At 42.8% G+C, this 23,290-nt stretch overlaps 1 protein-coding gene across 5 annotated transcripts in view; it reads left to right on the top strand.

Moving 5' to 3' along the window:
* Window positions 1-8,052: 8,052 nt before the first annotated feature.
* CPEB3 (cytoplasmic polyadenylation element binding protein 3) overlaps window positions 8,053-23,290 on the top strand; it is a 190,859-nt gene continuing 175,621 nt past the window's right edge. For 4 of the 5 annotated variants that reach the window (XM_053582712.1, XM_053582710.1, XM_053582709.1 and 1 more), the window contains exons 1-2: window positions 11,026-11,994; window positions 12,211-13,232. In XM_053582712.1, the coding sequence (XP_053438687.1) occupies window positions 11,811-11,994; window positions 12,211-13,232 (1,206 nt within the window). In that variant the 5' untranslated portion in view covers window positions 11,026-11,810. Of the gene's footprint in view, window positions 8,248-8,533; window positions 9,443-11,025; window positions 13,233-23,290 lie in introns of those variants that run through there. The other variant, XM_053582708.1, reaches the window with a different exon arrangement.

Below are 23,290 nucleotides of genomic sequence, written 5' to 3'. Positions count from 1 at the left end.
TAACAGAGGGCCGTGCCTGTGGCTCAGTCGATAAGGCGCCAACCGCATATGCCGAGGGTGGCGGGTTCAAACCCAGCCCCGGCCAAACTGCAACAACAAAAAAAAATAGCTGGGCGTTGTGGCGGGCGCCTGTAGTCCCAGCTGCTCGAGAGGCTGAGGCAAGAGAATTGCGTAAGCCCAAGAGTTAGAGGTTGCTGTGAGCCGTGTGACGCCACGGCACTCTACCTGAGGGCGGTACAGTGAGACACTGTCTCTACAAAAAAAAAAGACTAACAGATGAGAAACAAAGAACTTGAGGTGCTCTCCAGATTGCCCACCAAACCACATCTGGCTCACTTGGCTTGCTTTTTTGCTCCCTTTTCTGTTCTATTCTCAAACCTAGTCTGATCTAGAATTGCTTAACAGGTCCTCATTCAGAGAATGTGGACTTCCTGTATTAAATTGCCTTAGGTTTTAACTGTCTTAAAAACTTTCTAGGTTACCTGAGGGATATCTAATATTAGTTGACTAAAGTTATTTGGGTTTTCCCCTTCCTAGACTGTGAGCTCTTTGAAGTCAAGGAATTTTGAGTTTTTTTAGGCCTGGTGTATAGGGAGTTCCCAGTTTATTTCTCTAGTTTAGGTGGCCCAGACTTGAGGTGCCCCTTCTTGTTTGGCCAGACTGTACTTTTTTTTTTCTTTACTTACATAAAATAGTTAACCTTTACAAATACATTATATGTTTTTGCAAACTTTATGAAAGTGCTATATAACTTATGTGCATGAAAATGCACAAATGAGAAGTGGCCAGTTTTCTGACATCTGTAATGACGTCCAGTTAAGAAACAGAGTATCACTAGCATCTCAAAAGTCCCCTTTCTCCCTGCAAAGGTAATTATTATGCTAACTTCTAATGCCATAAATTAGTTTTATTAGAACTTTATATAAATGGAACCACATGTTATGTACTCTTATTTGTTATATGTCATCTATTTACTTATTTTATTTTTTTGAGACAGAGTCTTACTTTGTCACCCTAGGTAGAGTGCCATAGCATCATAGCTCACAGCAACCTCAAACTCTTGAGTTCAAGTGATCCTCTTGCCTCAGCCTCCTGAGTAGCTGTGACTACAGGCACCTGCCACAGAACGCAGCTATTTATAGAGCCAAGGTCTCACTATTGCTCAGTGTGGTCTTGAACTCATGAGCTTAGGCAATCCACCTGCCTCAGCCTCCCAGAGTACTAGGATTATAGGGATGAGCCAGGGCACCCAGTCCATTATTTTAGAGACAGGGTCTGGCTTTGTCACCCAGACTGGAGTGCAGTGGTGGGATCATAGCTCACTGCAGCCTTGAACTCCTGGGCTCAAGTAATACTTCTGCCTCGGCCTCCTGAATAGCTGGGATTATAGGTGCTAGCCACCTGTAGTTCCTCTTTTTATGTCAGGCTTCTTTCACTCAGCATTGTATTCATGTAATTTATGTATATTGTTCTATAGAGTTGGAGTTTATTTATTTATTTATTTATTATTATTATTTTTTTTTTAGAGACAGAGTCTCACTGTACCGCCCTCGGGTAGAGTGCCGTGGCGTCACATGGCTCACAGCAACCTCTAACTCTTGGGCTTACGTGATTCTCTTGCCTCAGCCTCCCAAGCAACTGGTACTACAGGCGCCCGCCACAACGCCCAGCTATTTTTTTTTTGTTGTTGTTGTTGCAGTTTGGCCGGGGCTGGGTTTGAACCCGCCACCCTCAGCATATGGGGCTGGCGCCCTACTCACTGAGCCACAGGCGCCGCCCAAGTTGGAGTTTATTATCTTTGCCTTTTGATATTCCATTACCTGAATCTATCACAAATTTAATTATTCATTCAATTGTAGATGGATATTTGGGTTGTTGCCAGGGTTTGTCTATTATGAATAATGCTGCTTTGAATATATCTTTTGGTGAACATATGTTCGCATTTCTTTTGGGTACATATTTAGAGGCTGAATTGCTGGGTCATAAGGTTTGTGAATGTTTAGCTTTAATAGATACTGCTGAATGGTTTTGCAGTGTGGTTGTAGAATTACGCCAAATTAAGTTCCCACCAGCAGTGTTTGAAAGATGGATTCTTCTACATCCTTGCTAATGCTTGGTATTGTCTACATTTTCCAATTCTAGCCATTCTGGTTTTACTGTGTTTTTTTTTGAGACAGAGCCTCAAGCTGTCACCCTGGGTAGAGTGCTGTGGCATTACAGCTCACAGCAACCTCCAACTCCTGGGCTTAAGCGATTTCCTGCCTCTGCTTCCCAAGCAGCTGGGACTGCAGGCGCCCGCCACAACGCCTGGCTGTGTTTTGGTTGTAGCCATCATTGTTGTTTGGCAGGCCTGGGCTGGATTCGAACCTGCCATCTCAGGTGTATGTGGCTGACGCCTTAGCTGCTTGAGCCACAGGCGCCAGGTCACTGTGCTTTTTTTTAGTTGATTAATGAGGTAGAGCACCTTTTTATATGATTTTTGTTGAAGTCTCATGCCCATTTTTCTTTTCTTTTTTTTTGCAGTTTTTGGCCAGGGCTGGGTTTGAACCCCCTACCTCCGGCATATGGGGCTGGCGCCCTACTCCATTGAGCCACAGGTGCCACCCTCATGCCCATTTTTCTTTGAGATACCTACCTCTTTACTTATTGATTTATAAGAGTCCTTTTGGCTGGGCACAGTGTCTCATGCCTGTAATCCTAGCACTCTGGAAGGCCAAGGCAGGTGGATTGCCTGAGCTCACAGGTTGGAGGCCAGCCTGAGCAAGGGTGAGACCCCATCTCTAAAAGTAGTCAGGTATTGTGGTGGGTACCTATATTCCTAGCTACTCAGGAGGCTGAGACAAGAGAATCGCTGGAGCCCAAGAGTTTGAGGTTGCTATGAGCTATGATGTGAGAGCACTGCACTGAGGGCTACAAATTAGACTCTGTCTCACAAAAAAAAAAAAAAAAAGTCCTTTATATAGTCTGATTACAAGTCTTTATGTATTACATAAGTTTTCTCTCATTCTATGAGTTTTTAATTTTGTCTTTTAGTACACAGACATTCTTTTTTTTTGTAGAGTCAGAGTCTCACCTTATCGCCCTCAGTAGAGTGATGTGGTGTCGCACAGCTTACAGCAACCTCCAAATCCTTGGGCTTAGGCGATTCTCTTGACTCAGCCTCCCAAGTAGCTGAACACAGATATTCTTTTTTTTTTTTTTTTTTTTGTAGAGACAGAGTCTCACTGTACCGCCCTCGGGTAGAGTGCCGTGGCGTCACACGGCTCACAGCAACCTCTAACTCCTGGGCTTCCGTGATTCTCTTGCCTCAGCCTCCCTAGTAGCTGGGACTACAGGCGCCCGCCACAACGCCCGGCTATTTTTTTTTTTGTTGTTGTTGTTGCAGTTTGACCGGGGCTGGGTTTGAACCCGCCACCCTCGGCATGTGGGGCCAGCGCCCTACTCGCTGAGCCACAGGCGCTGCCCCACAGATATTCTTAATTAGTCCAGTTTATTACATTTTTTCCTTATGGTTATTGCTTTTGTGACTTGTTTAAGAAATTGTTACTTACCCTAATGTTATAAAGATATTTCTATCTGGAATTAATTTTTGTGTATGGTGTTATAAGGATAAAGATCTCTTTTTTGCTATTTGGATATTGACTCCAATACCCTTTGTTGAGAAGACCACCTTTTCATTACTGTACTGTTAGTTCCTGTTTTCATAATTCATAATACATATGTGATTGTACATATGTGAATCTGTTTCTAGACATTTTATTTTGGTCCATTTGTGTATTTGCTTATTCTTATGCCAGTAACTACACAGTCTATTATAGCTTTACAATAGGTGTTGACATCTGTTAGCATAAGTCCTCTAGGTTTGTTTGTTGCCAGGCCGATTATCTTAGCAGTTTTAGTGCTTTGGATATAAATGTAATTTTAATTCAGTGTTTACTGAATTCCTATTTATTGTTTGCTAGGCACAGTGATAGTTATTGGGAATATAGCTGTCAGTAAAATAAGCATGGTCCTTTCCTTAGAGTTGGGAAAGTCACTTACATAGGGTGAGATGAGAAGAGGGCCTAGGATGGGGACCCAAGGAACTCAATATTTAAAGTCAGTTGGCAAAGAAGACTGAGAGAGACAGCACAACCCAAACGTAAATAGCCAAGAAAGTGTAGCATGAAGAAAGGAGGAAAAGGGCAGAAGATACAGTCATGCGTTACTTAATGGCAACAGGGATATGCTGTGAAAAATGCATAATTAGGTGATTTCATTGTTGTGCAACCGTTAGAGTACTTACACAAACCTAGACGGTACAGCCTAGTATATACTTAGGCTATATAGTGTAACCTATTGCTCCTGGGCTACAAACATGTACAGCATGTTACTATGCTGAATACTGTAGGCAGCTGTAACACAATGGCAAGTATTTAGATCTTATGAAACCTCTAGGTTAACTGAAAGAGATTTGAAGTCATTATGATGTTGAAACTTTTAAACATTTTTTAATAAATAGAAAGAATATATTCTAAAATAATGATAAAAATATAGTACAGTAAATAAAGGGTAATAGTTTATTGTTATCATGTGGTATATATAATTATATGTGCTGTAATTTTATACAACTGGCAGTGCGGTAGATTTGTTTCCACCAGCATCTCCACAGTCATGTCGGTAATGTGTTTCACTATGACATTAGAACAGCTGTGACCTCACTACAGTTACTATGTCAGGAGGTAATAGGAATTTTTCAGCTCCATTCTAATCTCATGAGACCACTATCATATATGCAGCCTGTTGTTGACCGAAACATTGTTATGCAATGTATCGCTGTATGTCCAGTAAGTGTGGTCAGTTAAGTCAGTGTTGCTGTAAGGTCAAGTAAGATGAAGCCTGACAAAACACCCACTGGACTTAACTCAGACTGGTACCGTGATTTGAAGAATCAATTTTTGTGGAGGCGTTGGGTGTGCGTCTATTTTTTCATGATGATAATCAAGTGATCTGCATATTACTAAATATCGAAAGGCCAAAATGGTTTATTTTATACCATTCCCCTTCCTATCCATTCTTGCAGCTGATAGAAAAATAATTGCTCTTAGGTAATCAAAAACTATGCTTTATATACCTATACATTTATCCATTTATTCAGAAAACATACAGGAAGAAACTCCCAACTACTCAAGATAAGCACTGTGCTAAACATAAAAGTAGGGAAGGAAGGAAGCTCAGAATGATGTATTTGACCCATTACAGTCAGCCCTCCTTATCTGCGGGTCCCACATCCATTGATTGATTCAACCAACTGCAGATCAAAAATATTTGGAAAATATGGGGGGATGCATCTGTATTGAATTTGTACAGACTATTTTTCTTGTCATTATTCTCTAAACAGTACAGTATAACTATTTGTATAATATTTACATTACATTATTATAAGTAGTCTAGAGATGATTTAAACTGTCCTGGAAGATATACATAAGTTATATGCAAATACTATGCTATTTTATATGAGGGACTTGAGCACCAGTGGGGGATCCTAGAACCAACTAATCCTGCAACATACTGAAAGATGACTGTACAGTTCAGTGAGTAAACTCTTTATACAACCTTTGATGACTGCTCAAAATGAGGTTATGGTTAAGCTCTGTGACCTGAAGACAACATTTCAAAAGTGTCTCCTTTATGGTTAAGTGAAAAACAGGATTTTAGTGGAGAAGGGCTTTGTCTTTATTGAGGGTACTTTTATAATTTATTTGCTTGGTATGTATTTATACCTTGGTATTTATGTTTCAGTAATTTTCTTTTTTTTTTTTTGAGACAGAGTCTCACTTTGTTGCTCCCAGTAGAGTGCTGTGGCATCACAGCTCACAGCAATCTCAAACACTTGGGCTCCAGTGATCCTCTTGCCTCAGCCTCCTGAGTAGCTGGGACTACAGGCACCAGCCACAACGCCCGGCTATTTTTAGAGATGAGGTCTTGCTGTGGCTTGGGCTGGTCTCAAACTCGTGAGCTCAGGCAATCCATCTGCCTCAGCCTCCCAGAGTGCTAAGATTACAGGTATGAGCGACCACACCTGGTCTTTTTTTTTTTTTTTTTTTTTTTGAGGTAGGGCCTTGCTCTGTTGTCCAGGTTGGAGTGCAGTGGCATGATCATAACATAGTGCAGCCTTGAACTCCTAGACTCAAGCCCTACTCCTACCTCAGACTCCTGGGACTACAGGTGCATGTTATAACACCTGGCTAACTTTTATATTTTTTGTAGAGACAGGATCTTGCTCGAGCTCGTCTTAAACTTTTGGCCTCAAGTGATCCTCCCACGTCAGCCTCCCAAAGTACTGGGATTATAGGTGTGAGCTATTGAAGTTAGCCCTAGTTTTATTTCCAAATATTATACAATTTCATGAAATATGGGCAGTCTTATAACTAATTTATTATTAATAATGATTTATAAAGGGTGAGGGTCAAAGTTTATCTTTCTCCATGGTGTCAGTTACTAGTATACCTGCACTTGAGGCCAAGTGGATAATAATTAATTATTAATTAATAGTTGCCCAAGTAAACAATTTCAAGCACAACTAAATAACTTAAACATTTCTACCTGGGTGGCGCATGCGGCTCAAAGGAGTAGGGCGCTGGCCCCATATGCCAGAGGAGACGGGTTCAAACCCAGCCCTGGCCAAAAACTGCAAAAAAAAAAAAACAAAACCATTTCTACTTTACTGATAAAATCTTAACATGCTAATTTCAAATAATTAAAGTTTGTTTCTTTTTTTTTTTTTTTTTGTGGTTTTTGGCCGAGGCTGGGTTTGAACCCGCCATCTCCGGCATATGGGACCAGCGCCCTACTCCTTGAGCCACAGGCGCCGCCCAAGTTTGTTTCTTAAAGCTATAAGGATTTGTTATGAGTGTTTTCTTTCTTTCTGTCTTTTTTTTTTTTTTTTTTTTTTTTGAGACAAAGTCTCACTTTGTTGCCCTCGGTAGAGTGCTTTGGCGTCACAGCTCATGGCAACTTCCAGCTCCTGGGCTTAGGCAATTCTTTTGTCTCAGCCTCCCAAGTAGCTGGGAACTATAGGCGCCTGCCACGCCCAGCTATTTTTTTTGTTGCAGTTTGGCCAGGGCTGGGTTTGAACCCGCCACCCTTGGTATATAGGGCTGGTGCCCTACTCATTGAGCGACAGGCACTGCCCCTGAGTGTTTTATTTCTATGATTTTATTTTTTGAGACAGTCTCACTCAGCCACCCTGGATAGCTCACAGCAACCTTAAACTCTTGGACTCAAGAGATCCTTCTGTGTCAGCCTCCCAAGTAGCTGGGACTATAGACACCCACCAGTAGTTTTTGTTTTAGTAAAGATGGGGCCTCTCTCTTGCTTAAACTGGTCTCAAATTCCTGGGTTCAAGGGATCTACCCTCCTTGGCCCTCCCAAAGTGGTAGGATTATAGGTGTGAGCTACTGTGTCTGGCCTTTTTTTTTTTACATTTAGAGCACTTGAAAATGTTAGATAGGTTGGTAAAGTCTTCAGGAGTAAGTTTAATCTTAAGTTGATCATTGCAAACTCTGGAATGCAAATGGTGAATACAGCACTTTGACAGATGTGAAGTTTCTTTAGGAGGAGAAAAAAGATGAGGAATATAAGTTAAAGTCACAGTAGGAATAAGTAAGCATTTAGTTATTATTATTTTTTTATTTTTTGCAGTTTTTGGCCAAGGCTGTGTTTGAACCCACCACCTCCGGTACATTGGGCCGGCACCCTACTCCTTGAGCCACAGGCGCTGCCCCGCCTTTAGTTATTTTATACAAATCTCTTGGAGGATTCATTTAAAATGATTCTTCTTAAATTGTTAGTTTTGTTTTTTTTCCTTAGAAATAACTAGAAACAAAGACAAAAGCAAAACAAAGACTACTAAATGTTGCCAGGTAGTAGTCTCTGGTAATATTTTAATTCTAATTAGTAAATAAGGTAAATAGAAAATTAAGACAATTTTAAATGACACTTAACATTTTCAGTTCAAAGTTCAGTGACCATAGTCATCAAGTGACATTTACTCTGAACCCCTTGGGTGAATGGTATGGAACCAAATCCCAATAAGAAATATTATCATATGCCTGTGTGAACAAAACAGTTCTTGAACTATAGCTTTCAGAAAGCATAGATAATAACAGTTGATGTTAATATGTGGTGATTTCAGCCTTGGAATCATAAGATTAAAATGGGAAAAAGCATACAAAAAATTTTTAATAGAAATAAAATCTACCTTTTGTATTAAAGAAGTCTCTGTCCTGGGCGGCGCCTGTGGCTCAGTGAGTAGGGCGCCAGCCCCATATGCCGAGGGTGGCGGGTTCAAACCCAGCCCCGGCCAAACTGCACCCAAAAAATAGTCGGGCGTTGTGGCGGGCGCCTGTAGTCCCAGCTGCTCGGGAGGCTGAGGCAAGAGAATCGCGTAAGCCCAAGAGTTAAGAGGTTGCTGTGAGCCGTGTGACGCCACGGCACTCTATCCGAGGGCGGTACAGTGAGACTCTGTCTCTACAAAAAAAAAAAAAAAAAGAAAAAAAAGAAGTCTCTGTCCTATATAGTGAAACACTAAACATGTACACTTATTTTTAAATATTTCACCAAATATTTAGTATGATGAGTTTAATTTTATTTGCTTAATCAATGTATGAATAATGCAAAGTAACTTTTCATTTCGACAGGAAAAAACAAGGTGGTGAGTTGATTCAGATCATATCAAGTACAACCTTAAAATAAGTGATTCATGCCTACAACTGAAAACTCAAATACAAAGAAATCTGGGTGGATGTCAGAAATTTGTGACTAAAATCTATTTTTACCTGATCTCCAAGGTTAAGACTACATTTATGTTAAGGTATTTTTCATTCTATATTAAAGTGTTTTTGTTTTTTTTTAAAGTATGGTCAGATTTTAAGTGTCTAACATTCTCCAGTAGTTCCCCCTCCCTTGCTTATTCTTCCTGATCCCAATCTTATTTTTTTCTTTTTCTTTCTAGTAGGGTTCCTCTTGCCGGCTATCCTGTCATTACAATTCTATACCATTTAAGGTAGCTCTGCTGGGTTTATTTATTCTGAGTCCTACAATCCAGTTTCTCTTTTAACCTGGCTTCCTAAATCAAAATAATAAACCAGATTATCTCCCCCTTCCTTCATTCCATCTACTCGTGGTTTACACTGCTTAGGAGGATATAATGCAGTCGGGGCACAACCTTTTCCTCTCAGAATCTGTATTTTCGAGCCTTCCTCCTTTCCTGGATGAACGTGCTGAAGTCAGTACCTTGCGAAGGACTTCAGCCCCCACAGTTCCCTGTGTGCGCATGCCCTCTCTTCTTACAGTTGTCAAAGTGCTTTTGCCAGAGCGGTCACATAATCAACCTGAAAGAAGAAAATAAATACTGCACACTTTTAAATTTTATCGATCCTTAAAAACTGGACACTCAAAGGTAACTGCTACTAAGAATTTGTTACTTGAAATTGGGTTATTGCATGTAAAAGAATATCTATTGTGTGCGTGGTGGGGGAGGGGAAGGAGGTATCTATTTCTCAGACTTTGCTGTAAATAAGCAAAAAAAAAACCCAAAACAAAAAACAAACAGAAAAAAACCATCACGAAAACCAAACTATTCAGGCTGCTACTGAGAGACATTACATATTGCCTTTATAAATTTTGTTTTAATCTACTGCTTACCTTTTGTTTAAAAGGATCTTATTTATTAAAGGTGGGTCTTGACCTTGACAGAGTGAATTTAATGCAGAAAGTGAAATTTATATTTTTAAGGAGTGTTAAGAGAAATGGGTGTTCCTGGTATAAGATTTTAAACATTTAACAAATGTGTTACCATTAATTACAGCAATTATAAAATTATGAGCCCAGCTTTTTGGCTTTTTTTGCTGTAGTGCAAAATTAATTTTTCCACTGAGATCATGTGGTTTAAAATGAAAGCATTAACAAAAAAACATTGATACAAGCAACCAGAAAAACAGTGATATTAAAATTACAACCAAGTGCTTTTTTCAGCCATGATGATGTGGCTATTATAAAGATAATTCTAGTTCACTGGAAGTGACTGGAAATCCCAGATTATAATGGTTTACTGCAGCACTTTTTCAACCAAGTATGAAAATATCTCTTTCTATGACCATCTTCTTTGGCTGCAATAGAACTTTGTGCTGTCTGAATGCAAGCGTTGCTTGCCTCATTATGTTGTATTTTATAATATTGATCAAAACTATGTTTTAGACCAAGGGAACTGGGGAACATAAAGCAATCTTAAGTAGCTTTTATTAGTAGTAGCTGACAATCTGTGATATATATTATATAGGGCTGGTTTTTTTCCTTAGAGTGAGGGAGGCGGCTAAAGAGTGAGGAATAGAGAGTGAGGTAGCTGTGAAGCATTTCTTGAGCCCACTGTTTTGTATATGAAACTATGAAATGAAAGGCATCAATGAACCATTTCAATGATACTCTTTAATAAAACAGAAACTACTTTTAACCTAATTTCTTGTTCTAACATTTTTTCTTAATAGCTAAGAGCAGTAATGTCTCCGTTTTCTAATACATTTATTTTACAATAGTTATTATCATGATGATAATTAGTAGAGCTTTTGTATCTGAATGCCCTTTTACAAGTATCCTGAGAAAGATGCTTCTCCACGTATCTGAGTTAATTAACTGCATTAAATATTTTAATAACTTTGTTGCAATTTTGTTGCAATTATACTGAATCATCACCTAAAAATAATTGTATGTTCTGTCATATGTTCCTTTAGCATTTCAAAATATTGTTTTCAGGGTCTCAGCACTGTAATATTCATATATTTAAAGCAATTAACATATTCTAAGGGACAAGCTAACTCAATGATAATTACATGTATGTTAATCTCTAGGTTCTGAGTGATTACTAATTTTCATCCTTGAATAAGAAAACAGGCTGTATGGCAGAGGTGAATATAGCCCTTCTATGCAAAATGGAAAATAGCATATATTCCTTATATGGTTAAATGAAGCAGTGATGGCAAGGCACTATAATTACAATGTATGAGAATTTGGGACTTTGTACTCCTCTATTTTTAACATTTTTGCTAGCATATGGTAATTCAGGGTCTTCAAACCATAGTCTTTCACTGCTAATACTAGTGATAAGAGAATGGATTCTAAATTTGCTAAAGTCTTGTGACCAAGGCAGCAGGAGGATTCAAAAAACGAAAATCTGGCAACTCCAGAATTATCTTGACTGTCTACTTAAATCTCCAAGGGATTTTTGTAATGCCCCACCCCCACACCATCTCAGAGCTTCTTTCTCTTTCTGTCATACACACACCCCTTAAATCGAACCAGAAGCATTTCTGCACTCTGCGGAGAAATTCTCAGGCTCCTGTTGAGACCTGAAGCACTGAAATGCCAAGAAATCTCTTGTGAGCCAGAATTAGGGACAAGAAAATTAAAGAATAAACATAAAAACCATAATCCTGAGAGTAACAAGAAGCAAACACTGCCAAACGTTTCAGTAGGTTTTACCCCTTTAAACACTTTTTCCCCCCTGTCTCCTAACAAAATGGAGTAGCTGCAGCTACTGGGAGGCCAGAGAATGATTGTGCAGCCGAGTCCTTCTAACAAATGCCAAGGATTTCCTCCCTCGTGGTTCGCTGCTGCTAAATGAAACAATTATCAACGCAGGAAAGCAGTTTGCTAATCAAGAGGGCTAAGACTGTTTTTTTTTTCAAAGCTTGAACTCGGGAAGGTGGGGGAGAGGGTCGTGTGTGCGGTGTCTTTTTAACCTTGCTGAAGGACGCAGCAGTATTTATTGACGTATGCAAATAACTGAGGGAGGGTGGTGCTTGGGGAAAAAACAGGAACCAGAATCAGTTTCTTATTGCAGGGTGAATGCTCTGAGTTCCGGTGAAGGGAAAAAGAGACGTGGCGAAATTGCTGTCTTTTCTGTCTTACAAGCACATCTCTCACTAACACAGAAAAGGAACCAAGACATCAGAAAGGGTGAAGACGCTCTCAGTATTTTTAGAGACCTTGCGCCAGCCTCCTCCCACCCCCAGCCCGACCTGTTCTTATAAATGGGAGATTATGGATTTGCATTGCAATTGGCTAGTAGCGGTGGCACTGGATTTTCGCAAGTAAAACACCCGCCCGCTTCAGCGAGGGGCATTAATGATCATCACATTGACAATAACGCGTCTCTCTCTTTTCCCGTTTCAGCTGCGCAAACCATGCAGGATGATTTACTGATGGACAAAAGCAAAACCCAGCTCCAGCCCCAGCAGCAGCGGCAGCCCCAACCCGAGCCCAGCGCAGCCGAAGCCCCGTCCACGCCCCTCTCTTCAGAGACCCCCAAGCCGGAGGACAGCAGCGCAGTGCCGGCCCTTAGCCCCGCCGCGGCCCCGCCGGCCTCCAACTGCCCGGACAAGATGCAGATGGAATCGCCGCTCCTGCCGGGCTTGAGTTTCCATCAGCCACCTCAGCAGCCGCCGCCGCCTCAGGAGCCCGCGCCACCGGGCGCTTCGCTGTCACCGTCCTTCGGTAGCACCTGGTCAACGGGCACCACGAACGCGGTGGAGGACAGCTTCTTCCAGGGGATCACCCCAGTCAACGGGACCATGCTCTTCCAGAACTTCCCGCACCATGTCAACCCAGTCTTCGGAGGCACCTTCTCCCCGCAGATCGGCGTGGCGCAGACCCAGCACCATCAGCAGCCGCCGGCGCCGCAGCCGGCACAGCCCCCGCCGCCGCCGGCGCAGCAGCCGGCCCAGCCCCCGCAGGCGCAGCCCCAGCAACAGCGCCGGTCGCCCGCCAGCCCCAGCCAGGCACCCTACGCACAGAGGAGCGCTGCCGCGGCCTATGGCCACCAGCCCATCATGACCAGCAAGCCGTCCTCCTCTTCAGCCGCTGCAGCCGCTGCTGCTGCAGCCGCCGCCTCGTCGGCCTCGTCCAGCTGGAACACGCACCAAAGCGTGAACGCCGCCTGGAGCGCACCGTCCAACCCCTGGGGCGGCCTGCAGGCTGGACGGGACCCTCGCCGGGCTGTTGGCGTGGGCGTGGGCGTGGGCGTAGGCGTCGGGGTGCCTTCTCCGCTCAACCCTATCTCGCCTCTCAAAAAGCCCTTCTCCAGCAATGTGATAGCGCCGCCCAAGTTCCCTCGAGCGGCCCCGCTCACCTCCAAGTCCTGGATGGAGGATAATGCTTTCCGGACCGATAATGGTAACAATCTGTTGCCATTTCAGGTAATGAATGCTCTGCTGCACCTGCACACGCCTTTCTCCTACCCCGCTCCTTTTGTCCTTTCTGCCTTTTAATCACCCACCCGTTTTTGTTCTTTAAAAAGGGCAGCGACGTACAGCTCCTCTGCCCCCTTCCAAAGCCTACAGTTCACTAGGGCTGTTAAGACTCTCGGGGCTTGAGATGGAACGGTGTGGGGGGTGGGGTGGGTAGAATCTGCTCGAGGAATTCTACTCAGGCGCCCCGACAGGGTAGAAAAGGCTTTTTTTTTTTTTTTTTAGTTTATTTTCTCCTTCACTGTGCTTATGGCTCTTATTTTGACCTCCTGTGACAAGTAAAGGTGCTGGCATAGTCCCAGAAAGAGTAGACTGAGATTCCTATCATTTTAAGTAGCTACACATTTCAGGTTATGCAATCCCAGGCTCAGGGTGCCGCCTGAAAGCCGTCCACACCCAAACCACCCTGGCTTTACTCTTAAAGAGGTTAACAACCCTCGAGTGGTGCTATTTCAGACAGTTGCATATGCTCAGTTAGACTAATGTGAACACATGTGTTTATCTCTCGCTAAGGTGCTAGAATCATTAATAATAATCAGCATATTGCCCCTGCTGGGAAAATTATGAGTGTGAAATTCCAATAAACACCCGGAACTCTGTAAAGGAAGGAAGTGGAAGAGTGGAAATTTTAGGGGCCGCCTTTTCCGTATTACCTAGAAAAAGGATTTAGAAATTGGGGGGGTGGGGGGAGTTTGCAGAGAAAAGAAACAATAGGACACGACCTTCAGAGCCATATTGCAATGGAGTCTATTTGCTAGCTAGCACTGAAATATTTAAAGCTGCAGTGTCCTTCACCAGTTGGGTTATTTAAGAAGCCAATACAGATCAATTACACCACTTGAAACTGGGCAAAGTGAAAGTCTTGCAACTTTAATGAAAAATGAGTCTTGTGTCTTGGTGTTAAATGCCAATGAAAAACCCAGGAAGTGCTCAGACAAAAAGGTTGAATGGATAGTGTCCTTATTTCTGTTTTGCTTTCTCATCCAATTTACAGCCATAGCAGTTAGTGGTGTCTTGGACACCTTGGGTGGGAAAGGTGTGTGTTCACTGTGGGGGTTGGGTGGGGGGAGACTTGCTTTCAGGCAAATTCTTATCCTTCTTTTCAAATTGATTTGGCTGTAAGTTTCTAGGCTCCATTAAAAAGGAGAAGGGAAGTGAAGAGGAAAGAGGAGGGTTTTGAACAAGACCCAGTTTGGGTGGTCAAGGAAATGAAGCAGAAATCCTTTGAGCACTGCTGAAAGATGGCAGAACTGACATTTGACAGAGGTAGTTTGAAAGGATATGGCCAGGTTGGAACCTTCATTTTGTAGCTCTTTACATTTCAGATGTTTGGGGTGGCCCTCATCCCAGAAGGAGGAGATGGGGTGATTGAGAAGAACATGACTTTCTGGGTTGGAACAGTGATTTTTTAACCTTGGCAGAACAGTCCATGAAACCTTTACATTGTTTATATGAGAATTTTTAATGATAGGCTCTTGCTGAATTTTCACAGGAGTCCTTTAGGAATGGAAGATTTTAATGTTAAGGTATATTTCTTCCCATTCTAAACTTCGCTTATTTTAATAAAATGAAGTGATAACTGCAGGATGGGATTAGTTTGGTAGATAGTGAAAAGGAGGAATTTGCTTTCTGGAACTTTTCTGTGTGTTTATTTTTGGAGAGGGAGGTCAGCGAGGCTGTATTTGGTCAGAGAGGCCTGCTTTTTCTTTTTTTTTTTCTTTTTTTTTTTTTTGTAGAGACAGAGTCTCACTGTACCGCCCTCAGGTAGAGTGCCGTGGCGTCACACGGCTCATAGCAACCTCTTAACCCTTGGGCTTACGCGATTCTCTTGCCTCAGCCTCCCGAGCAGCTGGGACTACAGGCGCCCGCCACAACGCCCGGCTATTTTTTGGTTGTAGTTTGGCCGGGGCTGGGTTTGAACCCGCCACCCTCGGCATATGGGGCCGGCGCCCTACTCACTGAGCCACAGGCGCCGCCCGAGGCCTGCTTTTTCTAATAGTCCCTCTTTTAATTCTGGCATTCTCTGCCCAAGTCCAGTCTTAGAGGATCTATCTTATGGGGAGGTTTGAGAGTTGATAGTGTGCTACTTTTTCTAGGAGCTATATATGAATACAACCAGCTTTTGATTAATTGTCTTGAAATGGAAATTTAGGAGAGATTAAATCCACAGAATTTTCCCTAACCTGATATTGACAAGTAGTATGAAGATTGCCAATTGTTTCTCAGCAAACCATTCACCTGTGATGCTAATAAGAGCCAAGTGGACTGGATTGAGTTTGGTCTCCTTTTATCCTTGGTGATGCTGTTGAGTAGGCAAAAATTTGCCAAAAGTTATGTAGGAGGAGAGGTTCGACTAAAAATTGAGGTTTATTTATTTGGCCTTAGGAAGACTTAGATGTACTTTATATATATTTTTTTTTCTTGAGACAGAGTCTTAAGCTGTTGCCCTGGTTAGAGAGCCATAGCATCACAGCTCACAGCAACCTCAAACTATTGGGCTTAAGTGATTCTTTTGCCTCAGCCTCCCAAGTACCTAGGACTACAGGCATCCGTCACAATGCCTGGCTATTTTTAAGTTGTAGTTGTCATTGTTGTTTGGCTGGACGGGCTGGATTCAAACCTGCCAGCTCCTGTATATGTGACTGGTGCCCTAGCCACTTGAGCTACAAGCGCAGAGCCTCTTTTTTCGTTCTTAAAATTGGAGCTTTAGGGCAGTACCTGTGGCTCAGTGAGTAGGGCGTCTGGTCCATTTACCGAGGGTGGTGGGTTGGAACCCAGCCCCAAACTGAAACAAACAAACAAACAAAATAGCCAGGCATTGTGGTGAGTGCCTGTAGTCCCAGCAATACTTGGGAGGCTGAGGCAAGAGAATTGCCTAAGCCCAAGAGCTGGAGGTTCCTTTGAGCTGTGAAGCCATGGCACTGTACCAAGAGCTACAAAGTGAGACTCTGCCCCTAAAAAAGAAAAAAAAAAATGGACTTTTAGGTTTTTTTGTTTTTTTTTTTTTTTTGTAGAGACAGAGTCTCACTTTGTCACCCTTGGTAGAGTGCTGTGGCATCACAGCTCACAGCAACCTCCAACTCCTGCGTTTAGGCGATTCTCTTGCCTCAGCCTCCCAGGTAGCTGGGACTACAGGTCCCCGCCACAACGCCCGGCTATTTTTTTTGTTGCAGTTCGGCCAGGGCTGGGTTTGAACCCATTACCCTCTGCATATAGGGCTGGCACCCTGCCCACTGAGCCACAGGTGCTGGCCCTGTTTTTTGGGTTTTGGTTGTTTTTTTTTTTTTATGATCATTTTTTAAATGATGCAATTTATTTAAATGATCTTTCTAAAAAAGATAGAATAGAAACTAGTTCTGATGACTTTTTATTTTTTTTTTTTTTTGAGATAGTCTCACTCACCCTGGGGTTGAGTGCCTTGGTGTCATAGCTCACAGTAATCTCAAACTCTTGGGCTCAAGTGATTCTTTTGCCTTAGCCTCCCAAGGAGCTAGGACTACAGGCGTCCACCACAGTGCCTGGCTATTTTTAGAGATGTGTTTCCCTCTGGCTCAGGCTGGTCTTGAATTCCTGAGCTCCAGCAATATACCTGCCTCTCCCTCTCAGAGTGCTGGGATTATACGTCTGAGCCAGCTCTACCGGCCTAGTTATGATGACTTTGAAAAAAATCATTTATTTTGGCAAATATAATTTTATTCTTTAAATCAAAGTTTATTTCATAGAATGCCACCTTTATTTTTTATTTAACACTCTTTGAGCTAAAAGGGGCTTTCAATAGTGATTCATTATAATGTATCATAATTTTCTTTTTTTGTTTTTGTTTGTTTTTTGAAAGAGAGTCTCACTATGTCGCCCTTGGTAGAGTGAAGTGGCTTCACAGTTCACAGCAACCTCCAACTCCTAGGCTTAAGCGATTCTCTTGCCTCAGCCTCCCAAGTAGCTGGGACTACAGGCACCTGCCACAACGCCTGGCTATTTTTTTTGTTGTTGCAGTTATCATTGTTGTTTAGCTGACCCGGGCCAGGTTCGAACCTGCCAGCCTCGGTGTATGTGGCCGGCACCCTACCCACTGAGCTATGGTTGCTGCCGTATCATAATTTTTTAAAAAATCCATGCTGCCCTACAATGCTTCTTTTGCCAGTTCCTAACAACACAATAGATTTTTTGGAACTTTATGTACGTGTTTTATATTGTAAAAGCAATAACTGTATTTTAATGTGGTTTTACAAATTTACATATTTATTTTTTTTGGGGGGGAGACAGTCTTACTTTGTCACCCTCACTAGAGTGCAATAGCATCATAGCTCACAGAAACCTCAAACTCTTGGGCTCGAGCAGTTCTCTTGCCTCAGCCTCCCAGGTAGCTGGGACTACAGGCACACGCTACAATGCCTAGCTATTTTTAGGGACAAGGTCTTGCTGTAGCTGAGGCTGGTTTCGAACTTGTGAGCTTAGGCCATCTACCCTCCTTGGCCTCCCAAAGTGCTGGGATTACAGGCATGAGCCTGTAAAAGAACACTAACTTATTCTAATAAAGTTGATTTTTTTTTTTTTTTTGTAGAGACAGAGTTTCACTTTATGGCCCTTGGTATAGTGCCATGGCATCATACAGCTCACAGCAACCTCCAACTCCTGGGCTTAAGCGATTCTCTTGCCTCAGCCTCCCGAGTAGCTGGGACTACAGGTGCCTACCACAATGCCCGGCTATTTTTTGGTTGCAGTTCGGCCGGGGCCGGGTTTGAACCCGCCACCCTCGGTATATGGGGCCTGCGCCTTACCTACTGAGCCACAGGCGCCGCCCTAAAGTTGATTTTTTTTTCTGGGTTGCAGTGACTGCTTTCTTAGAGAGTACATGTATCTCAGAGCCACTTCATTTGTATAAGGAAACTGAGGGTCCTGAGAGGTAGAGTGTCCTACCTCTTAACTCAGGTCCTACAGCTCTAATTGTGTTGTTAGATGTCTTAAACTTCCCTATAGCTCTAGTGTTATCAAGAAAAATTCATTTTTTTAAATGTATTTATTGTTGGGGATTCATTCAGAGTACAGAGAACCAGGTGAGAAGAATTCATTTTAATTCTGGTTTTCTTTGGACTCCATTCAAAGAGACTTAATGGTGGAATTATCTAGTGAGGTTTTCTATCGGGCAGATGCATCCTGGTGATGTACTTCTCACCTGCAGAACTCAAGAATGGTGAGGCACTTTACTGTAGGAATTATATATATACATATGAATTATTCTGTATAAGATAGGGAAGCCTAGGTACATAAAAGGACTAGAGCTGAGATATTTTCTGTATATTGTGAATTTGGATTTCAATAGCATTGTTGGGTGTGGTAGCTCATGTCTGTAATCTCAGTTACTTGGGAAACTGAGGCAGGAGTGTCACTTGAGAAAAGGAGTTCAAGACCAGCCGGGGTAAATCAGCAAGACTCTGTCTCTGAAATAAAAGGTGAAAGATGCTATCACAGTATAACTTAAAAAAATATATATATATATCATTATTATCCAGAGAAGTTTAGAAGAGACTTCTGAAAACATTTATATCAGCTTATGAGTCTCATTTCACAGAGAATGAAATTTGTGAAGTGAGTTGCCCAGGTTTAGGTGGATAGTTTTGTTAGAATCAGGCTTTGGTGGCAGATTACCTGGATTCAAATCTCAGTTCTGCCAGTTACTAGCTTCCTAATCTTGAGTGATTTATGTAAACGTGTCAACCCTCAATTTCTTCATCTGTAAAATGGGAATAGAAATAGTCTCTTGCTACATGGAAGATCAAATGAGAAACTATATAACCACTACATAATAAAGTTAAGTAGTTTCTCACAATGACTGCCCATAGTATAATGTCCTGTAAATGTTGGGTTTTATTGTTTAGTTGTTACTGTGATAGTGACTAGGGGCTCTATATGATCTTATCAAAATATGGTTTACTGGTTTTTTTTTTTTTTTTTGTAGAGACAGAGTCTCACTTTATGGCCCTCGGTAGAGTGCCGTGGCCTCACACAGCTCACAGCAACCTCCAACTCCTGGGCTTAAGCGATTCTCTTGCCTCAGCCTCCCAAGTAGCTGGGACTACAGGCTCCTGCCACAACGCCTGGCTATTTTTTGGTTGCAGTTTGGCCGGGTTTGAACCCGCCACCCTCGGTATATGGGGCCGGCGCCCTACCGACTGAGTCACAAGCGCCGCCCAGTTTACTGATTTTTAATCAGTTTACTGATTTTTTTTTTTTTTTGTAGAGACAGAGTCTCACTTTATGGCCCTCGGTAGAGTGCCGTGGCCTCACACAGCTCACAGCAACCTCCAACTCCTGGGCTTAAGCGATTCTCTTGCCTCAGCCTCCCAAGTAGCTGGGACTACAGGCTCCTGCCACAACGCCTGGCTATTTTTTGGTTGCAGTTTGGCCGGGTTTGAACCCGCCACCCTCGGTATATGGGGCCGGCGCCCTACCGACTGAGTCACAAGCGCCGCCCAGTTTACTGATTTTTAATCAGTTTACTGATTTTTTTTTTTTTTTGTAGAGACAGAGTCTCACTTTATGGCCCTTGGTAGAGTGCCGTGGCCTCACACAGCTCACAGCAACCTCCAGCTCCTGGGCTTAAGCGATTCTCTTGCCTCAGCCTCCCGAGTAGCTGGGACTACAGGCGCCCGCCACAACGCCCGGCTATTTTTTGGTTTTGCAGTTTGGCCGGGGCTGGGCTTGAACCCGCCACCCTTGGCATATGGGGCCGGCGCCCTACTGACTGAGCCACAGGCGCCGCCCCAGTTTACTGATTTTTAATACATTACAATCTGAATAATCCTGGACTTCTGTGTAAGGTCACTTATTCTTTTTTTCTGTACCCACAGGATTATACAGAGACTATCATAGGATTGATTACCAGCATGTAATACCATGCATTCTTAGTATCCCCAAACTTCAATGTAATGTCATTTATTCTTCTTTCCTGTCTGATTGGAACCCTCAGGATCAGAGCCTTTGGTCATTGTAATAATGTGGTAATCCAGTATTTACCTGTGGGCCAGATCCTGTGCTAAGCCCTTTCCATGTAGTTTTTCTTTTTTTTGTAGAGACAGGGTCTCACTTTATGGCCCTCGGTAGAGTGCCGTGGCCTCACACAGCTCACAGCAACCTCCAACTCCTGGGCTTAAGCGATTCTCTTGCCTCAGCCTCCCGAGCATCTGGGACTACAGGCGCCCGCCACAACGCCCGGCTATTTTTTGGTTGCAGTTAGGCCGGGCCGGTTTGAACCCGCCACCCTCGGCATATGAGGCTGGCGCCATACCGACTGAGCCACAGGCGCCGCCCTCCATGTAGTTTTTCAATGGATCTATTTTTGAGGTAGAACAAAATAGTTGAGTTACTGACAAAGAAATTGATGGGTTAGTCCATTTATACTGTTTGCTCAAGATCACAGCTAGTAACTGGCAAAAATTAGATTTTTTTCTTTCCTTTTTTTTTTTTTTGAGACAGAGCCTCAAGCTGTCCCCCTGGGTAGAGTGCTATGGCATCACAACTCACAGCAACCTCCAACTCCTGGGCTCAAGTGAGTCTCCTGCCTCCGCCTCCCAAGTAGCCCGGACTATAGGTGCCTGCCACAACACCTGGATATTTTTTGGTTGCAGCTGTCATTGTTGTTTGGTTGGCAAGGGCTGGATTCAAACCTGCCAGCTCAGGTGTATATGGCTGGCGCCTTAGCCACTTGAGCCACAGACACCGAGCCGCAAAATTTGGATTTATACTTAGACAATGTGTATCCAGAGCCCATGGCTCCTATACCCTTGGCTATACTACCTCTAGGATATTTGTTAACACTCCCGTGTAGATGCAGGAGGCTAGACTGAATCTGGCCTTGACTTTCTTTATGAAACACCCTGGATATTGGTGGTGTTTTTTTTTTTTTGAGTCAGAGTCTCACTTGGTTGCCTCACAGCAACTTCAAACTCTTGGGCTCAAGCGATTCTCTTGCCTCAGCCTTCCAAGTAGCTGGGACTCCAGGCACCTACCACAATGCCTGGCTATTTTTTTAGAGAGAAGGTCTTGCTGGTGCTCAGGCTGTTTTCAAACTCCTGAGCTCAAGTAATCCACCAGCCTTGGCCTCCCAGAGTACTAGGATTATAGGCATGAGCCACTGTGTCTGCCATTTTTTTAAAAATTATGTATTTTTAGAAATGGAGGAGGAAAAATACAGTGAACATCCATATACCACCATTTAGTCATCAGTTGTCAATATTTTTCCCTATTTATTTATTTTTGAATTATATTTTGTGAAAATAAAATTATTTCATGTTTTCTGTTTGCATCCGTGCCTTTATCCCTTGCTTCTACCACCAAGTTAAAAATGATTATAGGAAATTTTATGTTTTTTTTTTTTTGTAGAGACAGAGTCTCACTGTTCTGCCCTCGGGTAGAGTGCCGTGGCGTCACATGGCTTACAGCAACCTCCAGCTCTTGGGTTTACGTGATTCTCTTGCCTCAGTCTCCTGAGCAGTTGGGACTACAGGCTTCTGCCACAACGCCTGGCTATTTTTTTTTTGTTGCAGTTTGGCCGGGGCTGGGTTTGAACCCGCCACCCTCGGCATATGGGGTCGGCGCCCTACTCACTGAGCCACAGGTGCCGCCCCGAAATTTTATGTTTTCTTTTTTTTTGTTTGTTTTTATGTTTTTTGGCCGGGGCTAGGTTTGAACCCGCCACCTCCGGCATATGGGACCGGCGCCCTACTCCTTGAGCCACAGGTGCCACCCAATTTTATGTTTTCTAATATGTCTAGTTAAGTATAATTTAGTCTTAATTTTGCTGGTGGGTTATCCATAACAGGAAAAAATTCCTTATGTGAATTCATGGAAAGTAAATGTTACTAAAAAACAATTATGCCTACTCATAATAAATTTTTATGAAATAGCAATAGTTTTCAACTAGTTTGTAGTCATTTTGTTCCAGGAAGAAATATAATTTGTCTAGTTTATGCTTACTTTTGCATTAAAAAATTTGTTTTCTTTTTAAGAAATAGGGCCTCTCTCTGTTGCCCAGGCTGAAGTGCAGTGGCATGATGATAACTCACTGCATCCTCGTACTCCTGGGCTTAATGATAAGTGATAAGTGATACTCCCACCTCAGTCTCCTAAGTAGCTGGGACTATAGGCATGCACCACTGTACCCAGTTTATGCTTGCATTTTTTTTTTTTTTTTTGAGATGGAATCTCTGTTTCCCTGGGTAGAGTGCTGTGGCATCATAGCTCACAGCAACGTCAAACTCATGTGCTCAACCAATCCTCTTGCCTCAGCCTCCCATATAGCTGGTACTACAGGCATGTTCCACTATGCCCGGCCTGCTAGTTTTTCTGTTTTTGGTAGAGACAGGGTCTTACTCTTGCTTAGACTGATCTCCCAATGAGATAGGATGACCTAGATTTAAAACTTAAGATACTTCTCTAGTTGGTTTCTTTTTTTTCTTTCTTTCTTTTTTTTGAGACAGAGTCTCACTCTGTTGCCCTCGGTAGAGTGATATGGTGTCATAGCTCACAGCAACCTCAAACTCTTGGACTTAAACGATTCTCTTGCCTCAGCCTCCCAAGTACCTGGCACTACAACCACCCGCCACAATGCCTGGCTATTTTGTTGTTGTAGTTGTTGTTGTTTCGCAGGCCCAGACTGGGTTCGAACCCGCCAGCTCTGGTGTATGTGGCTGGTGCCCTAGCCACTGAGCTACAGGCGCTGAGCTAATGCTGCTAGAAACATTAATATAAACTGTATACTTCAAAATTGCATGTAGAAAAAGTGGTTTTATAAACTCTTTATGACTTTAACATGAGTTAATATAAAAGTACACTCTCAAAAATGTAATGTTTCTAGACATCCTGTGATAGACAAGATGGTTCTCTACTTACCTAGCTTTCTCCATTGGTTACTTTCTTTTGCTGTTTTTCAAGGGCTGCATGAAGCATGCTTGTCCAGTTGTAACTGATTGTCATTGCTTAGGTGATTTTTGTTGTGTTCTGATCTGCAT

Source organism: Nycticebus coucang, chromosome 3 (assembly GCF_027406575.1).
Source record: "Nycticebus coucang isolate mNycCou1 chromosome 3, mNycCou1.pri, whole genome shotgun sequence".
NCBI lineage: Eukaryota > Metazoa > Chordata > Mammalia > Primates > Lorisidae > Nycticebus > Nycticebus coucang.
This window is presented reverse-complemented; position numbering and strand designations above follow the sequence as displayed.